The sequence below is a fragment of the Desmodus rotundus genome, chromosome 5 (genome assembly GCF_022682495.2).
Source record: "Desmodus rotundus isolate HL8 chromosome 5, HLdesRot8A.1, whole genome shotgun sequence".
Lineage (NCBI taxonomy): Eukaryota > Metazoa > Chordata > Mammalia > Chiroptera > Phyllostomidae > Desmodus > Desmodus rotundus.
This window is the reverse complement of record NC_071391.1, coordinates 148,930,795-148,950,306: the sequence shown is the minus strand read 5'-3', so window position 1 is coordinate 148,950,306 and position 19,512 is coordinate 148,930,795. Positions and strand designations below refer to the sequence as shown.

The 19,512-nt window shown below is 36.1% G+C and overlaps 1 protein-coding gene across 1 annotated transcript; it reads left to right on the top strand.

Annotated features, from left to right (window-relative positions):
* Window positions 1-79: 79 nt before the first annotated feature.
* Window positions 80-18,252, top strand: YIPF4 (Yip1 domain family member 4). The gene is made up of 6 exons (XM_053924600.2): window positions 80-402; window positions 8,554-8,707; window positions 10,606-10,777; window positions 12,568-12,645; window positions 13,951-14,064; window positions 17,168-18,252. The coding sequence occupies exons 1-6, from the start codon at window positions 324-326 to the stop codon at window positions 17,303-17,305; spliced, it is 735 nt and encodes a 244-aa protein (XP_053780575.1). The 5' UTR covers window positions 80-323; the 3' UTR covers window positions 17,306-18,252.
* The last annotated feature ends 1,260 nt before the right edge of the window (window positions 18,253-19,512 follow it).

Below are 19,512 nucleotides of genomic sequence, written 5' to 3'. Positions count from 1 at the left end.
CAACAAAAGGGCGACCCAATCAGGACATTGCTCCCGGCGCCAATGGGAGAGCACCTTACAAAGAGCCAATCCGAGGGGTGCTGTCACTGTTATGGTCCTGTCAGGGCGCCGGCGTCGCGGTCGCCACCGGAGGGACTTTGGTGGGGCTGTGTCAGGAACCGCCCCGCAGCCCGCTGCGCTCGTCGCGGGCCTCGCAGCAGCCCGCACCCCCAGGCTCTCCGGCAGCACCGTAGGGCGCGCGTGCGGGTCGGCGCCGCGGCCGCCCCGGGCCCCGGGCCCAGCCTCAGCCTTCTCCCTGGCCGTCGGCCCCGAGCGGCCGCGAGATGCAGCCGCCGGGCCCGCCCCCGGCGTATTCCCCTACTAACGGGGACTTCACCTTTGTCTCCTCTGCCGACGCGGAAGGTGAGACTGAGTCCTCGAAGGGCCCAGCCCGCCGCTGGTCGCCGGGCCCTACGCGGCGGGGTCTGTCTGGTGCCGAGGCGCTGTGGCCGGGCGGGGGCCGCAGGAGGCGGACTGCGCCGGTGAGGCCTTCGAAGGGGGCCCGAGTGGCCGATGGACGGGAGTGGGGAGCGTTCCCAGCTCCTCGGTCAGCCCCGGCCTCCCCTGCTCCGTCTGGTTCTTCTCCGGCAGGTTCTTCTGGGTGACTTGCCTGCCTCAGGTGGACCCACGGAACCCGAAGATTTTTTAATGAAACGACTGGCTATTATTATTCCGAAAAGCGATGGTTAGATTGTCCAGGGTAGGTGTCGAGGATCAGGAGGAGGGAAGAGAGCAGTGTTCCTCTCATTTGTCAATCAGTAATTTTTGCTGGGATTGGATTCGGCGCCGCAAACACATGGAATTCGCTATCAAGCCTCCGTCCCAGTTTCCCTGCTGTTTTTGTCAGTGGTTGACCTAATAGTCAGATAAGTAGACCCAGGTTTGTTTGCACTTGTAATGCGGCCAGGTGTTCCCAGTAGCTTCGACAGTTTTCCTTGTAACTGTTTTGACGAAGCAGTTGTGGTGGAGAGATTTTTCTGCAGCACAGGAAATTGTGTTTTCTTCCTTTTCGCTGCTCCTTACCAGACTCTCTGAAACTGGAATCGTTCTCTGCTGGTCATTTGCAAATTTTAGGTTTATTACACTTTACGCCAGCGATTTTCTGGTGTCAGACTTACTGCCTAATATGAAAAAAAATAAGTTATACTTAGCTGTAAGAAACTTCAGTCTGAAGAAGAATGTAGTATTTCCTCAGAAATCTGGTTTTATAGTGCATCGGTTAATACAGATGGTTTTCCCTCCTCCCCTTATTTTGCTTTTGATTGGTATTGTTTAATTAATGGTACTGTAGTTTTGGTTATCATTTAAAATGTAAAAAAAAAAATCCATCATAGAGAACATAACTGATACACTTTTTTTCAATTACAGTTTACATTGAATATTATTTTACATTAGTTTCGGGGGCACTGCATAGTGGTTAGACAGTCATGTCCTTACACAGTGTCCCCTCCCCCGCGTGGCTGCAGTACCCACCTCGCCCCCTACAGTTATTACAGTTATCGATTATATTCCCTCCGCTGTGCTTTACATCCCCGTGACTGTTTTGTAACCAGTGATTTGTATTTCTTAGTCCCTTCCCCTTATTCACCCAGTCCACCCACTCTACCTCCCCATTTCTTTTAAACTCCTAGGAATATTTGGTGAAATAACGAAATCCAAAATATTTTGATTTGTTTTGTCTACATTTGGTAGCGTAGTGTTTAGGGAGAAATATCAACTTTAATCTCCTAGACTTAAAAAAAAATGTCTGTCATTGAGTATCAGAACCTGATGTTTAAGGTTTTCTGTCATTGTGTATATTTTTCATATCCTCCCTTCCCCCAGGAATTACCTTTCTTAATACACATAAGAAATCTGACAAAATAATATAATGAGCTAACCCATTGACTCTGTATACTAAACCAAGAAACCTAGAATAAATAAAGTCCATGAGGTTTATTCAAACTTCTTCATATAGCCTTCAAAGACGTATAGACTCCCTGAATAGCCAAGGTTATGTAGATGTGTCATAACACCCTCATCTGTATAGCTTTATACAACTTAAATTTGTACAGTATTTTAAGCATATGTCTTGGTTGGTCTTTATAAGAATCCTGCTGAGTTTTATTATTCCTGTATTTTATAATATAACAGGCTTAGAGACATTTGTAATTATTTGTTACAGGTTGTGCTGAATATTTTAATACATATGCCAGTTTTCTCTGTTCTTTTGGTCCAGGTTGTTTGTGCAATATTTTTTGGCCATGTTTATCTTTATCCCTAGAACAAGGATGAACAATGAGTATTTCATTTCAATAAAACATTAAATATAGGTGAAAAAAACAGGCGTAGAGAAGTTCAGTAACATCCACATGAAGATCTGGAATTGCAATCGAGTGTTCTGTGTCTTCAGATTCCTTTCCACTAAACCATGGTGCCTCTTTCTTATATTTTTATAAGTTGAATAGTGTATTTGAAGTATAGTGTTAAAGAGTCTTCGGTTGCATCCTGGCTTTACCAGTTGCTGTTTAGATGATATTGAGCAAGTTACCTCATTTCTCTTAACCTCATTTTTCTTAAAAATAAAATGGGGGTAATAATACCCAGGTGTTCAAATATTTTGCAAATGCAGAGGACTTACTACTATATCTGGCCAGGTTAAGTGCTCAGTCCATGTTAGCAATGCTGCTGCTGCTTGGGTTTCAGTGTTAACTGGCTCCACACTTAGTTCTTTTTTTAATTTAATTTATTTATTTTTAGAGAGAGGGGAAGGGAGGAAGAGAGGGAGAGAACCATCAGTGTGAGAGAGAAATATGATCAGCTGCCCCTCGCCCAGCCCCAACCCAGGACCTGACCTGCAGCCCAGGAACCTGCCCGGACCGGGAATCAAACTGACAGCCCTTCAGGTCAGGGGATGACGCCCAGCCCACCGAGCCACACCAGTCAGGGCCCCACACGTAGTTTTTATTGTTCTCCAACATGAACATTTTGCTCTGCAACTCCTAAGTCTTTTCTCTTATCCCCAAGCATGTCATGTAAATTCTTGCTTCTCCCTTTTTATACAATTTTTCTAACCTTGAATATTTTGGACTCATTGATGTTTTCAGTGCATACCTTCCTTCTGTCCACATCTCTTTTCCTTAATGATATCTGTCCTTACTATTTGACCACACATATCCTTGGTCCAAAACTCTGTCTGATGTTTCCTCTCCGTATCTATGCATATTCTAGCCCCCATGCTTAAAATGCCTTTCTCCTCCTCACCCCCGGTTGAAACTTAAGACAACTCAAATGCTCCCTCCTTGGTGAAACCTTGCCTAACTGTCCCTCAGAAACAGAAACTTCTCTAATCTTTTCTATATCCCAGCACCTACCACAGAACCCAGAATATGAATATTTCAAAATAATTGTTTGTTACAGGAATAAATACCCATGTTTTCCTTTATTTTATGTGATATTGACACTGGGGACCACAAACCAACATATTTTGAGTGGAATAACAAAAAAAATTACTTGATTTAGAGCTAGAAGGCTTCAGTTAAAGTCCTGACTCTTACAGTAACTATGTGATATTGGAAAACTTACACTGCTTCTATAAGGGTCTTTTTTGTCATGTATAAAAATGAAAAGCATACAGCTTATGAGAATATAGGAATAATTGTTTTTGTGTATTAAGGCAAGGTCCATAAGTAGAGTTGAAAGACCATGAGCTATGTATGAATAAGCCAATAAATGAATAAATAAGTGAATAATGAAGTCCATACTGAATATTCATGTATAAAATTACATCCAAAAGCAGTACATGAAATGCATGTGTGTAAATGCAAGAATGTAATGATGTGTGAGTATGTGTATATGTGTGTAGTCTAATATAGAAGTCTTTAAGGCAATCTTTTTGAATTTATTTTTGTATCAGACAAATAGTAATGCTTTGCCTGATTTATGTCCACAGACCATCAGCTTTGGCGTTACCTGGGCACTTAGTAATGCAGAATCTGCCTTAAGCATGATTTGCATTTTAACAAGATCCTTTGGTGATTCATAGGCACATTAAAGCTTGAGAAGTACTGATTTAGAATGTTATGAAAGATCAGAATAGGAGGAATTTTATTTTAGCTGGAATAGTAGCTACAACTCATAGAACCTTACTGTGATCAGTAAGTTGTAGAAATAATAATCCAGTAATTATTGTCAGTGCTCTTTTGAGTAAATGATGATTTTTTTGTTTATTTGTTAATGTGACCAAACATCTAGCCTACTCTTTGTATCAGGTTACCCCTTCCCAGAAAGGATATCACCTCTAATACAAGTTAGCAGTATAGACAGAGGAATCTTTAGTTTTTCCTTTTGAGAAAATATCCTACTTGATTTTTCAAAAATTATATCCATGTAGGTAATATCACAAATATCTTCTATACGATTTGCTAATGAAGTTTAATATATGGTATTTAGTGGGTGCAAGAATAGCTTTCCTTCCCTATTTGAAAATTGAAAATGACTTTTTAGCCAACTTTTTCTTGGAAAGAAAAGGTAGTTAAGCAAGGTTTACCTTTTTAAAAAATCTATTTCTTTTCATACATTTTAAACTCATAAGGCATTGACCAAATCTATAAATGTGATAAAGTTTCAGAGAACTATACACAAATACAAATATAACTGCATGCAAAACTGGTAAAATTTGAGGATATGCCAGTGTCCCAGTTTTGTTTTTGATTTTTTAAAGATTTTATTTGTTTGCTTTTAGAGAGGAGAAGGGAGAGAGAGAAAGAGAGGGACAGAAACATGGATCAGTCGCCTCCCACACACTGGGAACATGGCTCACAACCCAGGCATGTGCCCAGAGTGGGAATTGAACTGGCAACCGTACGGTTCACAGGCTGGCACTCAATCCACTGAGCCACATCAGCCAGAGCAGTGTCCCAGTTTTCATAGTTACTAACATCGTGTCTTAGAGGAAACTGGGTGAAGGGTACATGCAACCTCTCTGTACTATTTTTGCAACTTCATGTGAATCTCTAATTATTTCAAGATAAGTTAAAAGGCAAATTATGCAAATAAAAGGAATTTCTGTTAAATAACTAGTTTATCCCAAAATGGGATTCAATTTTTCTAAAGGTAGGTTCAGGAGATTTAATTGATTTTAATTAATATCATGTACATTATGAAAATTTACTGACATTGGATAGTAAGGCAACTAAAACCATAAATCAAAACAATATGAATAAAAATATAACCTAAGAAACAGTTTTATACAAAGCTTTTAAAAAAATTTTATGGAGTGTCATGATCAAATTTCAATATATATCTAGCAATTATAAAATCATTATGTACTTGCATTGGTTTCTTGATATTTTTCATTGACCCTATATATGCATTAAAATGTTTTTATAATTAAAATGGAATGGTGGAATTTATCCCTTCACTGTGAAACATGTGCTGCTTTTGTTTTGCTGTAGAAATACTCAGTTCTGGTTTGGATTTAAGCACACATGGATTTTATTTTCAAATGAATGAGATGATTTTGTCTTTGTTTTTATTGCATGTTAAATAAGAAAAACCTTCACGTATATAAGAAGTTGGCAAGTGCCAACAAAATGTTCATTATCCATTTCAGGATACTTTTCTTTCACAGAAATCTGGCACTTGTCTAGGGGCAGATCACTAAATCTTCTGAAGGTACTTCATACTGCACTTGAGTGAGTTCTTCCTTATCTTGCAAAGTGAAGTTCTCAGGCTGAATAGGAAATTCAGAGAAAGGATCCCTCCTCACCCATTCATACACTTGAATTTTAAGGGAGAGAAAGTTACCGTTAAATTTTGTTCTGCAGTTTTCCCAGGTGGCTTTCAATAAAACCTGAAACTTAATGATATTCTTCCTCACTCAGAACCCAAACACCAGTGGAAACATTTAAAAAAAAGAGAGAGAAGCATCTGTTTATTGTTCCACTTATTTATGCATTCATTGGTTGCTTTCTGTATGTGCCCTGACCTGGATCAAACCTGTAACCTTGGAATTTTGGGACAACACTCTAACCAACAGAACTACCTGGCTGGGGTCAATGGAAAAATATTTTTAAAATATTTTATTTATTTTCATAGGAGAAGAGAGGGAGAGAAACATCAATGCGTGGTTGCCTCTTGAGTGCCCCCTAGTGGGGACCTGGCGCACAACCCAGGCATGTGCCCTGACTGGGAATCAAACCAGGAACCCTTTAGTTTGCAGGCCAGTGCTCAATCCACTGAGCCGTACCAGCCAGGGCTAAACATTTTTCAGATTTCCTTTTGAAATAGATTTTCCCCAAAGATTATTTCCTCTTAAACTCACGTATTTATTATTATCTTTATACTTTTCTTATTTAGAAAATGAGCCATGGCTGGTGTGGCTCCATGGATTAAGCGCTGGCCTATGAACTAAGGTTGCCATTCAATTCCCAGTCAGGGCACATGTCTGGGTTGCAGGCCAGGTCCCCAGTTGGGGTGTGCAGGAGGCAGTAGATGATGTTTCTCTCCTAGTCGTTCTCCTTCCCTTCCCCTCTCTCTGAAAATAAATAAAATATTAATTTTTTAATCAGAAGAATACATAGTGCAGTAAGAAAGAATTGATTTAAAATTAGTGTTTTACAATTCTGTATGCCTATTCTAGAGTTGATAGCCAAGCTAGGTGGTTCTTATTCTGGTTTAACTTAAGACAACTGCTCCTGGAATGATTTGAAATCTTTTTTCCTTGTTTTTGACATTACTCTTGTTAGCTTAATAACATGTTAGGCTAACCACCAATATTTGGACTTTTCTGTTCCCACACTGATTAGGCCTTTGGGATACTGGGGGACGTGTAAAACCACTGTCACTGGCACCCCTACATATATGTCCATGGTATTTTCCCACTTTGGAATGGAAAATGCTATAAAATTGTAAGCTACGGTGCCTTTTCGATGTTCTGGCATCCATGCTATGACAAACTGCTGAACATACACAAGTCTTCATTACAGCATTCCTTATTGTTATAATTTATAAATCCTTTTTTGGTTTTGATTAAGAAGTATAGTCCTTTGTACAGGCCAGGAAACAGTTATTGAGGTCCTTTCCTGCCTCATAATTCAAAAACCTTTAATGTCACTGCTGTACTAATGGCTTCCTGACCTAGATCTTCCTCTTGTTAAGTCAAGAACAGCATTCCTTGTTCCTAGTGGAAATGGGATTTTAGTTAAATTTTAACTCATTTCAACTGAGGCTAAGACAAAGAAGCAGAAAGCAATTTTGAGAGAATATTTTAATTACAAGATTCTATGATAGCATCTACAGGGACTATTTTTAAACTTTAAGTAGGGAAGGACAGGGAATTCAAAAGTACTTTTATTTTATCTTTAGTTGAATAAACTCCTTTATAAAACCTTTTTAGAATCATATAATGTTAAAACTGGAAAAGAACTTTGAATAGAAACTGGAGACCAGAAGATAGTAATGATTTGCTCTATTAATTAGTAGCTAAGCTAGGACTTAGCTTTTTTTTGTTAAAATTAATTTCAGGAGTTGTCACAACCAGACCAAGATGTGGCTCATAATTGATCCACTCATTGACTGAAGTTGAAGCTGAAATTTTGATGGCTGTTCTTAAAAGCTAACCTAAAATTTAGGTTAAAATTAAGCTCTTCTATATACTGTATATGATCTCCCGAGAAAGCACCTTTGTGTTAGGAATGTTTTGGTTTGCTGTTGCCAAAATTATTTTTTAAAGTACCATTCCAGAATTCCAGCCCTGGCCTGGTGGCTCAGTTGGTTGGAGCGTGCACCAAAGGGTTGTGGGTTTCATTCCCAGTCAGGGCACGTGCCTGGGTTGCAGGCCAGGTCCCCACTTGGGGGGGTGTGCAAGAGGCAACTGATTGACATATCTCTTGCACATAGAGGTTTCCCTCTCTTTCTTCCTCCTTTTCCCTCTTTCTAAGAATAAATAAATAAAATATAAATAAATAAATAAGAAATAATGTAAAGTTACTCTGAAAGCAACAAATAAGAAAAACAAACAAAAACTCATAGGCTCAGGCCACAGTGTGGTAGATAATAGAGGGAAAAGAGGTTTGGGAGGTAGTAAAGAGTCAAGGGGGTCAAATATATGGTGATGGAAGAAGATTTGACTTTGGATGGTGCACACAGTGCAGTATGCAGATGATGTATCATAGAACTGTACACTCGAAAGCTGTATCATTTTATTAACCAGTGTCACCCCAATAAGTTTAATTTAAAAATAAACAAATAAAATACAAGCATTGACAAAAATTTAAGTTATTGTTTTCAGTCTAGATTTTGGTGCCAGTCCAGCTAATTAGCTGTGAAACCTTTCATATGTCTTCACCTCCCTCATCTTTCATTTTCTTGTTGTAAAATAAAAGTACTTAGATATCTGTAACTTTAAAATATGAAGATTTCATGCAGTAGTAGGTCTTCAAATGATAATTATCTTAGTTGAATTTATGCTTATATTAGTTAAGATTCACACATTTTACATTGGTTTACAGTTTTCTCCTCTTTTCCTTTAAGAGCTCAGTGGTTCAATAGCAGCCCCAGATGTCAAGTTAAACCTTGGTGGAGATTTTATCAAAGAATCTACAGCTACTACATTTCTGAGACAAAGAGGATATGGCTGGCTTTTGGAAGTTGAAGATGATGATCCTGAAGATAACAAGCCACTCTTGTATGTAAAAATAATATGTATTTTTTTGTTTTTAGAGCTAGTGTGTTGGATGGCTATATTCTTTCATTGTTATTTAAAAATAAATATAGAAAATCTTAACCTTTTTGGTGAAAAGTTTTAGCTGTTTTCAGTTTTACTAGTAATTAGAAAAACAATGAGACTTTTAAAAAAAATCTTCCAGTTTATACTGTAAATGTTGTCAAGGTGGCTTATTTTGCAGTATTCTTTTTTTTCCCCCTGGATGTTTTCAAGTATGTATGTATGTATGTACTTATTTATTTATTTGTATTAAAATTATCTATGGCCACACCACATTGAATGCATCTGATCTCGTCTGATCTCAGAAGCTAAGCACAGTCGGGCCTGATTAGTACTTGGATGAGGGAATATTTTTAACCTATTACATTGCAAAAAATAGAAGAATCATAATCCTCTCTCTGTCTCTCCCTTTCTCTCTCTCTCTCACACAGACACACACACTGCAGGCTCTTAGGGCTTACCTGGGTCTGTGGTTATCTCACGTAAACATGCAGTCTGAGAGAGAACACGTGGGTGCTGGCTGTGGAAACTCAGTGTAGGACAATTTAAGACTTGTAAAAAGATTATCACTTCCAAATCTCTCCCATATAGAAATTTTAAAGCTACCACTGAGGACTGTAGGGAGACTTTCTTTTTTCCTTTCCTTTTTTTTTTTTTGTTACTATGTTATCACTTGGGAAAAAAAGTGAAGAATTTAATAATTTTGGACCCTGGCCCGGTAGCTCAGTTGGTTAGAGTGTTGACCCTATATACCAAGGTTGGGGGTTTGATCCCGGTCAGAGCACATACAAGAATTAACCGTAAATAAGTGTAACGATAAACCAGGTTTTCACTCTCTCTCTCTCTCTAAAATCAATAAAGAAAAAATTTATTAATTTTGAAAAGTAGAAACTATAGCTTCGTAAAATCAAGGCATTACCAAATTATTCTCTGCAGTAATTATTGGTGGATGAAGTGCTGTTATAACATCTTATTTCTATGTTTATATGTCATATTTCATCAAATCTAAGATGCCATGAATTATAAGGTGCAGTTATTTTACATTTATCAATAAGAAAGAAAAAGTGCTTAAGACAGCATACAGCTAGGACATCAAAGGGCTATCTCCTTGGTGTAAGGGTAAATGAGAAATAACCTATCATACAAAAAGAGATAGCAGGGGGCAGTTATTTGTTTCAGTTTGGCACTGGTGGGGTGCTGGAAGAAAACTTTCTCCTGAGAATGTAAAACCTATACCAGATCTCATGTAGGAATCCAGTCTCAGTTGTCAGTATGGCACAAAAACGTCTCAAGCAGAGAATTTAATTTAAAGTCCCAAATAGGTAGTGCCTTCGGGAGACTGGCAAAAGGGAAGGCAGGTCTGAGAAGCACTTGGCTTCACTTAAGTCTGACAGCAATTGTAAAACACCAGCAATTGTGAGATTCATCCCAACTTTAGAAATGTTAAAATGTTGAAAATGTACTCCTTAGAATCAGCAAAATACGGTACTTCAAACATAAGTGTTTTGTTGACCTATAGAGACTATACCATTATATTTAAACTTAAGTTCTCCTGCAACATAAATTTAAACATAATAGTATTCAGACCCTGGCTGGTGTGGCTCAGTGGATTGAGCACTGGCCTGTGAACCAATGGGTCACTGGTTTGATTCCCAGTCAGGGCACATGCCTGGGTTGCAGGCCAGGTCCCCAGTGGGGGGACAACATGAGAGGCAAACACACGTTGATATTTCATTCCCTCTCTTTCTCCCTCTCTCTCTCTCTGAAAATAAATAAAATCTTTTAAAAATAAGTAAGTAAATATAACAGTATTTACAAGTGTTGTATGCCTTTTAAGAATTTTTATTTTACAATTACAGGGAAGAATTGGATATCGATCTAAAGGATATTTACTACAAAATCCGTTGTGTTTTGATGCCAATGCCATCACTGGGTTTTAACAGACAAGTGGTGAGAGACAATCCTGACTTTTGGGGTCCACTGGCTGTTGTTCTTTTCTTTTCCATGATATCATTATATGGACAGTTTAGGGTAAGTATATCTTACTTTATATAAATTCTAAATATTTTAAGAGTTTTAAAATTAAAATAGCCAAATATTAACTATAATACTACATTATATTTGAGAAATGCTTTACCTCTACTTATTCTCACTTATTCATCCCAAGAACTAGTCTTAATTAAATCTGCAGGGAGTACCTTAGATTAATGCTTTTCAAATTTTTCCACATCGAAAGTGTTAATATTTGTATTAATAAGCCACTGGGGTAAATGGATGGAACTAACCCCATCTGACCAGAAGTGACCAAAGGGGCTGCCTGTCCCCTTTCTAATTTCTCCAAGGGATGAAGAGTTTAAAACACAAAACTCATAGTCTTGTTCTTACCTTTTAGTCACTTTTAGTTGTTTTTTAAAATAAACGTTTTAACAAATGATGATAAGCATTACATTAGTATTTGTTTTTATATAGTACTTTGTCCTAATAATCATAAACTTTTGATGCGGACTCCCACCAGCGGCGTCTGCGGTGTTGGGGATGCGACCAACAAATTCACATGCACCGCAGGAGTCCTGTGGAGAAAAGGGGACAGCATGGCTACTCTCTGAGTGAGAGAGCACCCCCACCCTTGCTTTTCTGGGAGCCTTACATCAAGGAAGGTCCTCATTTATTATGCACAGGTTTGCTTTAGGTGATTACTTTTTACAGATAACAGAGAAAAGGATGTTGCTGATTACTTCTTACAGATAACAAAGAAGAGGATATTGCAAATGCAAGGGAAAAAGTGGTTGAACTGGTTATACTCTGTCCTCGGGAGGTTTAGCACAGAGTTTAGGAAGTTACTTCAAAGATGTGCATTAAACATTTGCTGCCTTAACTTAGGGTGAGGGAGTTTTAGCAAAAGCAAGCTTCAAAGCAGCCTAGATATGCTGGCCATGGGAAAGCCGATCTGTGGGCCTGGCTCCTGTGTGCCGTCTCTCGCCTGTCAGTTTTCTGAACCAGAGCTGAGCTACATTTGCCATCGTCACTCGGACTGGTTCCCTGTAGGCTATATCATCAAAACACAACATAACACAAATCATTCCCTCATCCTTAGCTTGTTTCAGCTTTAGCCATTAGGAGTTCCTTCAGATTAGCTTCTGTGTCCTTTTAACATATTCCCATCGTTTTTTGAGCACTTTCTTTCCTTCTGATTCCACCAAGTATTCTGAGCTTATATGTTACTTTTACCTGCCTCATCCCTGGAACCACCCATTTCTCTAAGGAGCCAAGTTCCTTTTATTAGAGAATGATATTTAGAAACAAAAACCTGGGCAATAAGTGTGCGTACGTAGCTGCTGGGATATTATTTCTAGACCATCCAAGTAGGCAGAAGTTGGAAATATATGCATGTATCATTATTATGCTAAGTCTCAGGAGTTAGAATTGTCTGAAATGTCTTTCATTCTATTACTTGGATAAGTGTGTAATTAATACAAACTTTAAAGACCTCCCAAGAAGATTGATAGCTTGTTTCAGGGATGAATTTTCCTTGCAGGATGGTGTAAACCAGGGGGTTGAGAGTAACCACTTTGTTCTCTTTTTACAGTAATCTTTTATCATAATTATTGAAGTACTGAGGTTTCCTTAGGTAATTGATTGTTGCTAAATTTTCAATTTGTATGCAAAATTACCATATTGTAGTCTTAATAAGTTTTTGGAAAGATACCTGGGAACACAAAGAAAACTCTCTGTGACCTCAAATTGGTATACCAAAATATCTTATGGCAGAGAATTGAGTTCTAGGAACTTATATTAATTGCATGAATTTTTTTTCCCCTTAGGTGGTATCGTGGATTATCACCATTTGGATATTTGGTTCACTAACAATTTTTTTACTGGCCAGAGTTCTTGGTGGAGAAGTAAGTGCTTAATTTTGAAAATAGCCTTTGTTTATTATTGTAAGCTCTATTTTTGATACTGTAGATACCATCAGTGGCTATAGTCATCATACGTGTTTCTTGTCGTAGAATCGCTTTTAAGTTATGCTACTTTCTTTCAGAGGATCAATATATTAGTATTGTACATACTCAATATTGTTATAAGGAATTAAGTAGAAAGAAAAGATCCCATTCTACTTATAAGTAATTTATAGCTTTTTTGGGAAGCATACAATTTAGTCTGTGGTACAGAATTTTTCAAACTTTTTGATCTTAGGTCCCCAAAGAAATTTCTTTATGTGGGTTATATTTATCAATATTTACCATGTTATAAATTAAAATAAAATTTTAAAATAATGTATCTATTCATTTAAAACTAAAAAATAAACCAAATCTACTTTAACATATTTAAAGAAAGATAACTATTTTGCAAAACAAGAACGTTAGTGAGAAGGATAGTGTTGTTTTACATTTTTGTCAGTACCATAGTTCCCTCTTTTTTTTTTTTTAATTTAATTTATTATTTATTTTTAGAGAGAAGGGAAGGGAGGGAGAAAGAGAAGGAGAGAAACATTAATGTATGGTCGCCTCTTGTGCACCCTCCACTGGGAACCTGGCCAGCACCCCAGGCATGTGCTCTGACTGGGAATCGAACCAGCAACCCTTTGGTTCACAAGTGAAGGGTTTGGTTCACAAACCCTCCACTGAGCCATACCAGCCAGGGCCCATAGTTCCCTTTTACTTGTGGTTTCTTTTTCCACAGTTTCAGTTACCTGGGATCAACTGCCATCCAAAAATATTAAATTGAAAATTATAGAAATAAACAATTCATAACTTTTAAATTGCATGCCATTCCGAGTAGCATAATAAAATCTTGTGCCATCTGATGCAAGGAGTGGATTCATCCCTTTGGTTAGTATCCACTCTGTATACACCTGCCTGTTAGTCACTTAGTAGGATACTTGGGTATGAGAGCAGTTATGAGAGAGAGAGAGAGACCACATTCATATAATTTTTATTACAATATAGTATTGTTATAATTGTTCTATTATTGTTAATCTCTCATTCTACCTAAATTACAAATTAAACTTTATTTTAGTTAATGTATACATAGGAAAAAATATACCACAGAATATGATAAATTGAAATATAATGGGTATAATGTCATGGTTTCTTCTTAATTCTCACATTTATGTAAGTACAACAAAGAATATATAATGTTCAAGAATGATTTAAATGAGTATCTTGACTTCTCTGATATTTATTTAAAAATTTGAAAATTCACAGGTTGCATATGGCCAAGTTCTTGGAGTGATAGGATATTCATTACTTCCTCTCATTGTAATAGCTCCTATACTTTTGGTGGTTGGATCATTTGAACTGGTGTCTACGCTTATAAAAGTAAGTAATGTGTATTATAAAAAATAATTTACTATTTTCCAATCACAAAATTGTTCTCTGGCTAAGAATACTGTAATCTGTAGCTCTTTATCAAACAGTCCTAGTATTTTGGAACAACGGTCTTACTCGTTGATTTTACCAATGGTATTTCTTTTATTTTCCCCTTTTAATTATCAGAAATTATAATGTATATCTGGGGGCAATAAAGAACAAAGAGCAGCAAATTAGGCCTCAAAATGTAACAATATTTTTCAATGTTGGATTTTTCTTCTTCATGCTTATAGTATGAGTTTATCTGACTTAAGATTTTGTGGGAGATATTTATTTACAAGTCCACCGACCCTGGTTGGTGTAGCTCCATGGATTGAGTGTGGGCTGCGAACCAAAGGGTCGCTGGTTTGATTCCCAGTCAAGGCACATGCCTGGGTTATAGGCCTGGTCCCCAGTGGAGCCCACGTGAGAGGCAGCCACACATTGATGTTTCTCTCCCTCTTTCTCCCTCCCTTCCCCTCCCTGTAAAATAAATAAATAATTTAAAAACATATATTAAAAAAAAAAAAGTCCACTGGACATTTATTTAACAACTTTATTTGGTAAGTAGTAACCTAATCAAATATGATAGATATGGTTCCAATAAATTGGTTTTTCTATATTGCAGAGGTAAGGACATTAGGCTGTATTAGTTTACATTAATATATATACCCATTTTAAACATTTAGTGATAATAACTATTAAAAATCAGTAGTACTACAACTTAAATTTTGACATTTATTAATTTTGAACAACTTTGGGAAATGACTGCTTTAGCACATGTTTGTACATTACACAGTGAATGTACTTTTTTTCCTTTATGGAAACTAGAACTTTTTAAGACGACCACTTTCAGAACTGCCATTATATAGGCTCCAGACTAAAGTATTTGTTTTTAAGTAGTGCCACTTAATTTTTATGACATTAGGTTTTATTTAAAGTTTATTATTAATTACAGTATAAAAGAAACTACTTCATTAGAATTGGGTAACTACAGGTAATACTGACATTATATTGTACAAGCATTGGGTATTGAGTAGAATGTGGATTTTGGAACCAGTCAGTTCTGAATCCACATCCTGGTTACGTAATTCATACTTGCTCTCTGCCTTGGGGAGATACCTTTTCTTACCCTTCTCTGCAAAATGGGAATGTTAGCAAGTATTTTTTAGGGTTTGATATGAAGATTTTAAAGTATATATATTGCCTAGTATGGTTCTTGACACAGATTTGGCACACAAGTGGTAGCTGTTATTACAAATATTATAAAAGAATATTTTGAGAACGTCTTTGTATGTTTGAACTGTTTGAACACTTTAGAGACCAAGAAGATCTTTCTTTCTTCTATATTCTAATCCTAAAGTGTGTTTTAATTGGCATTTTTAGCACTTAGTTTCAAAGTCTTACAGTATAGGAGCTAGCCCCATGCTGGCATTTAATTATCTAGCCTTAATGAACATTCCACTTCACTGAATCATTCAGAATCCCTTCCTGATTCCGGGTTGGTTGGTTGGTTGTTACTTGGGTTAAAGCCTGTTTGCATACTGCTGAGAGTACACCCAAAATTGCTAAAATTGTATCCTCTGGTCATTTTTAGTTATCAAGTTCAACTGAAAAATGGTCCTTAATAGTCTTTATTCCACATACAAATGTATTGTTATAAAATGGAAAATCTTATTTATATCATTAAAAATTTAGGATAAAATTGTTTTTAAACTTCACATTTTTCTTTGCTATTTTTTTTCCCCCAAATCACTCTTCTGTGTGTAGTGAGCTCTTTCTTGGTTCAGTCCAGGTTTTGTTGAGGAACATGTTGCAGAACTCTCGTCCTTTTAACTTTTGCATTAGAATACAGTTTAGTCTACAACCACTATATTTTTCAAAAAATTAAATCTCTGTAACTCTTACCAATTGTTAACCGTTTATTTACCACAAAAATGAAGTATGACATACAAATGCAATTTGATCATAATTTTATTTCAGATATTTTTCTGTAGGCTTAAAATACTTGTGTGGGTTTTTTTGTTTAGTTTGTTTAGTTTAAAAAGCACAGTAGAAGGTGGGACTATCTCAAATATATTTTCAGTCAGTCTGCCAATATTTATTTTTTACCTTTGTACCAGTGGTTCTCAACTGAGGGCGATTTTTGCACCCAAGGAGACATTTTTGGCTATTACAAATTGGGGTGGTGGTGGAATGTTACTGGTATATAGTAGGCAGAGGCAAGGGACGCTGCTAAACATCCTACAGTGCATAGTACAGCTTCCCACAACAATTATTCAGCCCCAAAATGTCAGTGCTACAAGGTTAAGATAACCTGCTCTGTGCCAAGTCTATTTCTACCATACAATAGTTTCCCTGAGTTCTGTCCTTGAAGTATTTCTTTCATTTTACTCTGTAAAATGGCTTCAGTAACTATAACAATAAGTACTATATAAATTTCCAGTGGAAATCATTTAAAATTAGGTATGCATATAATTTGAAAACCACAATGTATTTTATTTAAATGAACCATTGACCACAATGTTACAGGGTTTTTTTTCTCCTTTTTATTTAACCCTATACTTCCATCTCTTCTTGGGAAAATGGTGTGATACTTAATAAACATCATGTAAAATTTTTCCTTAATCCGTCTTCTTAAAAGAAAAGAAAGGAAAAAATTTCTTCTGTGTAAGAGTCAATTAGTTTTCTTTCAGCAAATTTCAGCAATTTGGTCCAACAATAGTTCTTCCAGAAGTTGCCTTATCTTAACATTACCATTTTCTTCGAAATTCTGATTCATAAGAACTAGAGTGAATCCCAGGATTTTCTTCTTAATAGACACCCTAGGTGATTCTTTTGATTAGACAGGTTTGATAACAAAACATTTCATTTGCAGAAGTCAAAGTAGCAGAGCAAGGATGAACATCTTAACAAAGTTTTAGACATTCTCAATGAATTTTACTGTTTCCACAATTGGTTGTCAGGGTTGTTTTAAACAATAGTGTCAATATTATTTTTACTCTATAATATGCAGAATGTTAATTGACTTGCTAATATGCTTCCCTTTGTCTTTTTTGCTTGTTTTTTGAAGCTGTTTGGTGTGTTTTGGGCTGCCTACAGTGCTGCTTCGTTGTTAGTGGGTGAAGAATTCAAGACCAAAAAGCCTCTCCTGATTTATCCAATCTTTTTATTATACATTTATTTTTTGTCCTTATATACTGGGGTGTAAGCTAAGTCATATATAAGTAGGAAAAGACAACGTTACCTTTGTGTGAAGGCTGGGAATTCTTGCTGAAGGGATTGAAGAAAACCTGTTGTTGGTAAAATTTTACATGTTTCAGATGTAAAGACAGGTTTAGATTTTTTAAAAAACAATATGTTTTTGTATTTAATTAAGCAATTACAGTTATCTGGATTTTTTTTGTTAGAATTATAAATTCTGTTTGATTCTTCTATTCCAGTAAATAAAATATAAAAGCGTTGTGTTTTTAAGATTGTGTCAATATTCTCCTTAAAATTTGTGCCAAAAGCACCTGGAATGGTAATCATACTTCACTTAAAGGGTAAAGATGACAACATCCTGATAATCTACAAGTGCAATTTTTTTCTTTAAAGGATTTTCTCCTTTGCAAATCCTGTAGATATATATCTATTTATACATATATATTTATGAAATAATTCTTATTATTCACAAAATATATTTCTGAATAGCTGAAAACTTAAGATATTTTAAATCTGATGCTTAAACTTTCTTTAATTTGGCCATTAATCATTTTATTTATAAATTTAAATTTGTTTTTTAAATTGTATATAATTTTAAAAATCACATACAAGCTTCAGTATATCCTTGTTCAGAATTCTTAATAATAACTAAAACTAATTTTAACATATGTTGATGTACATTTGGTTTGTTTGGGTGTTTTTAAAAACTGATTTTGAATATCTAACCATTAAACGTTTCTGTTTATCTTTCTGACCAAAGGAACAAAAGGTATAATGGATATGACATTCATTAAGATTGTCAGTATGTAGAAAGGCACTAATATTTATAGCATCAGTAAGTATTTTTAAGTGGTATTTCTAATTTAAAAGTTGCTTGAAAGAGACCTTTAAAATCTTGTGGTCCTGAACAATGTTATATGAAGTTCAAAAAAAATAAAATGTTTCCCAGGTGTGTGTTTTGCTTTATAACAACTTGTCCTATATTACTTGATATTTTAAAAAGTATCAGGTACTCTGACAAATGTACAATATTTGCTAAGGGAAATAGTGAGAAACTTTACCTAGTGAAGTTTCTGTTACAAATAATTTCATAGACTATGTACCTTTACTTACTTTGTAAAGTAGATGAAATATTTATGTTCATATAGTACCAAATGCCTAATGACTATTAGCAGATTATTGTATTACTTGTTTTTTTTCTGAGCTGGAAGTGTTAACTGCTGCCCTCAGTATGATTACATGGCCACTTCTTGGTATGTATTCCTTTAGCAATCTTACTCATCAGGAAATAACCAGTAGCATTGAAGCCAGTCTATAAATTACAAGATATCAAGCCCATCTCTCTTCCTTTTACCCTCTCCCCCATCAAAAAAAGAAAGAAAAATCTTACTTTAGGCTGCAGAAAAAGTGTGGATCTACCTTTGAGCCAGAATAATGTGGAAAATCTTATATGTTGATACTTTAAACAAATTTAGGAAAACAGATTAGATGTACCAGAAGGATGGAACTTCTAGAACCTAAAATATGAAGTAGTGAGGGAGGAGCTACAGCTACAGAAGCAATAACTTTAAAATAAACATTTGTCATACTGTCAGAGTTCCTGAGGGTCATTACTTTGTTACACTGATTATATTTGATGTTCATAGTTTTGACCCCGAAATCTTTTCCAAAAAGCTTGAGGGTCCGTACTAGGGATAGAATTTTGCTAAGCAATAAGTCGAGGCACTTTAGGACCAATTATATTTAAAAAATGGTTTAATATTTTTAAGCTATCATGTTTATTCATAATGATGTAAGATCAAATTAGATGTTTGTGTTCTAAAAAGGTATTTAAAAATAACAGCATTTAATCTTGGGAACTGCTCTGCCTAGGGTATATATAAATATAATTTATTATGTTTCAAACTCAGCCAGCATCTTCATGTGCTAATGATCAAAGCAGTTAAAATACACTGTCAGTGTGAAAGCCTGGTTTGTAAATGTGCGCAACATCCAGCACTGCTGCAGCTAATAATGGTAAGCCGGCCGTAACCATGTCCTCTCCGTGAATTTTCACGTAGTGATACTTTCTCTGTCATATTAACTTTTAAGTCATGATTTCCAACCTAATTATTAGTTCATTATTATTTTTAGAGTAGAACTAGCCAGTCTCCTAGTTTTTTGTGTGTGTATGTTTTAAGTGTAATCAGCTATAGAATCCTGATGAATGTTAAT

Coding starts and splice junctions, on each gene's coding strand:
- YIPF4 (XM_053924600.2), top strand. CDS start 324: ATGCAGCCGCCGGGCCCGCCCCCGGCGTATTCCCCTACTAACGGGGAC. Junction 403..8,553: donor CTCCTCTGCCGACGCGGAAG/GTGAGACTGAGT, acceptor TTTTCCTTTAAG/AGCTCAGTGGTTCAATAGCA. Junction 12,646..13,950: donor CCAGAGTTCTTGGTGGAGAA/GTAAGTGCTTAA, acceptor GAAAATTCACAG/GTTGCATATGGCCAAGTTCT.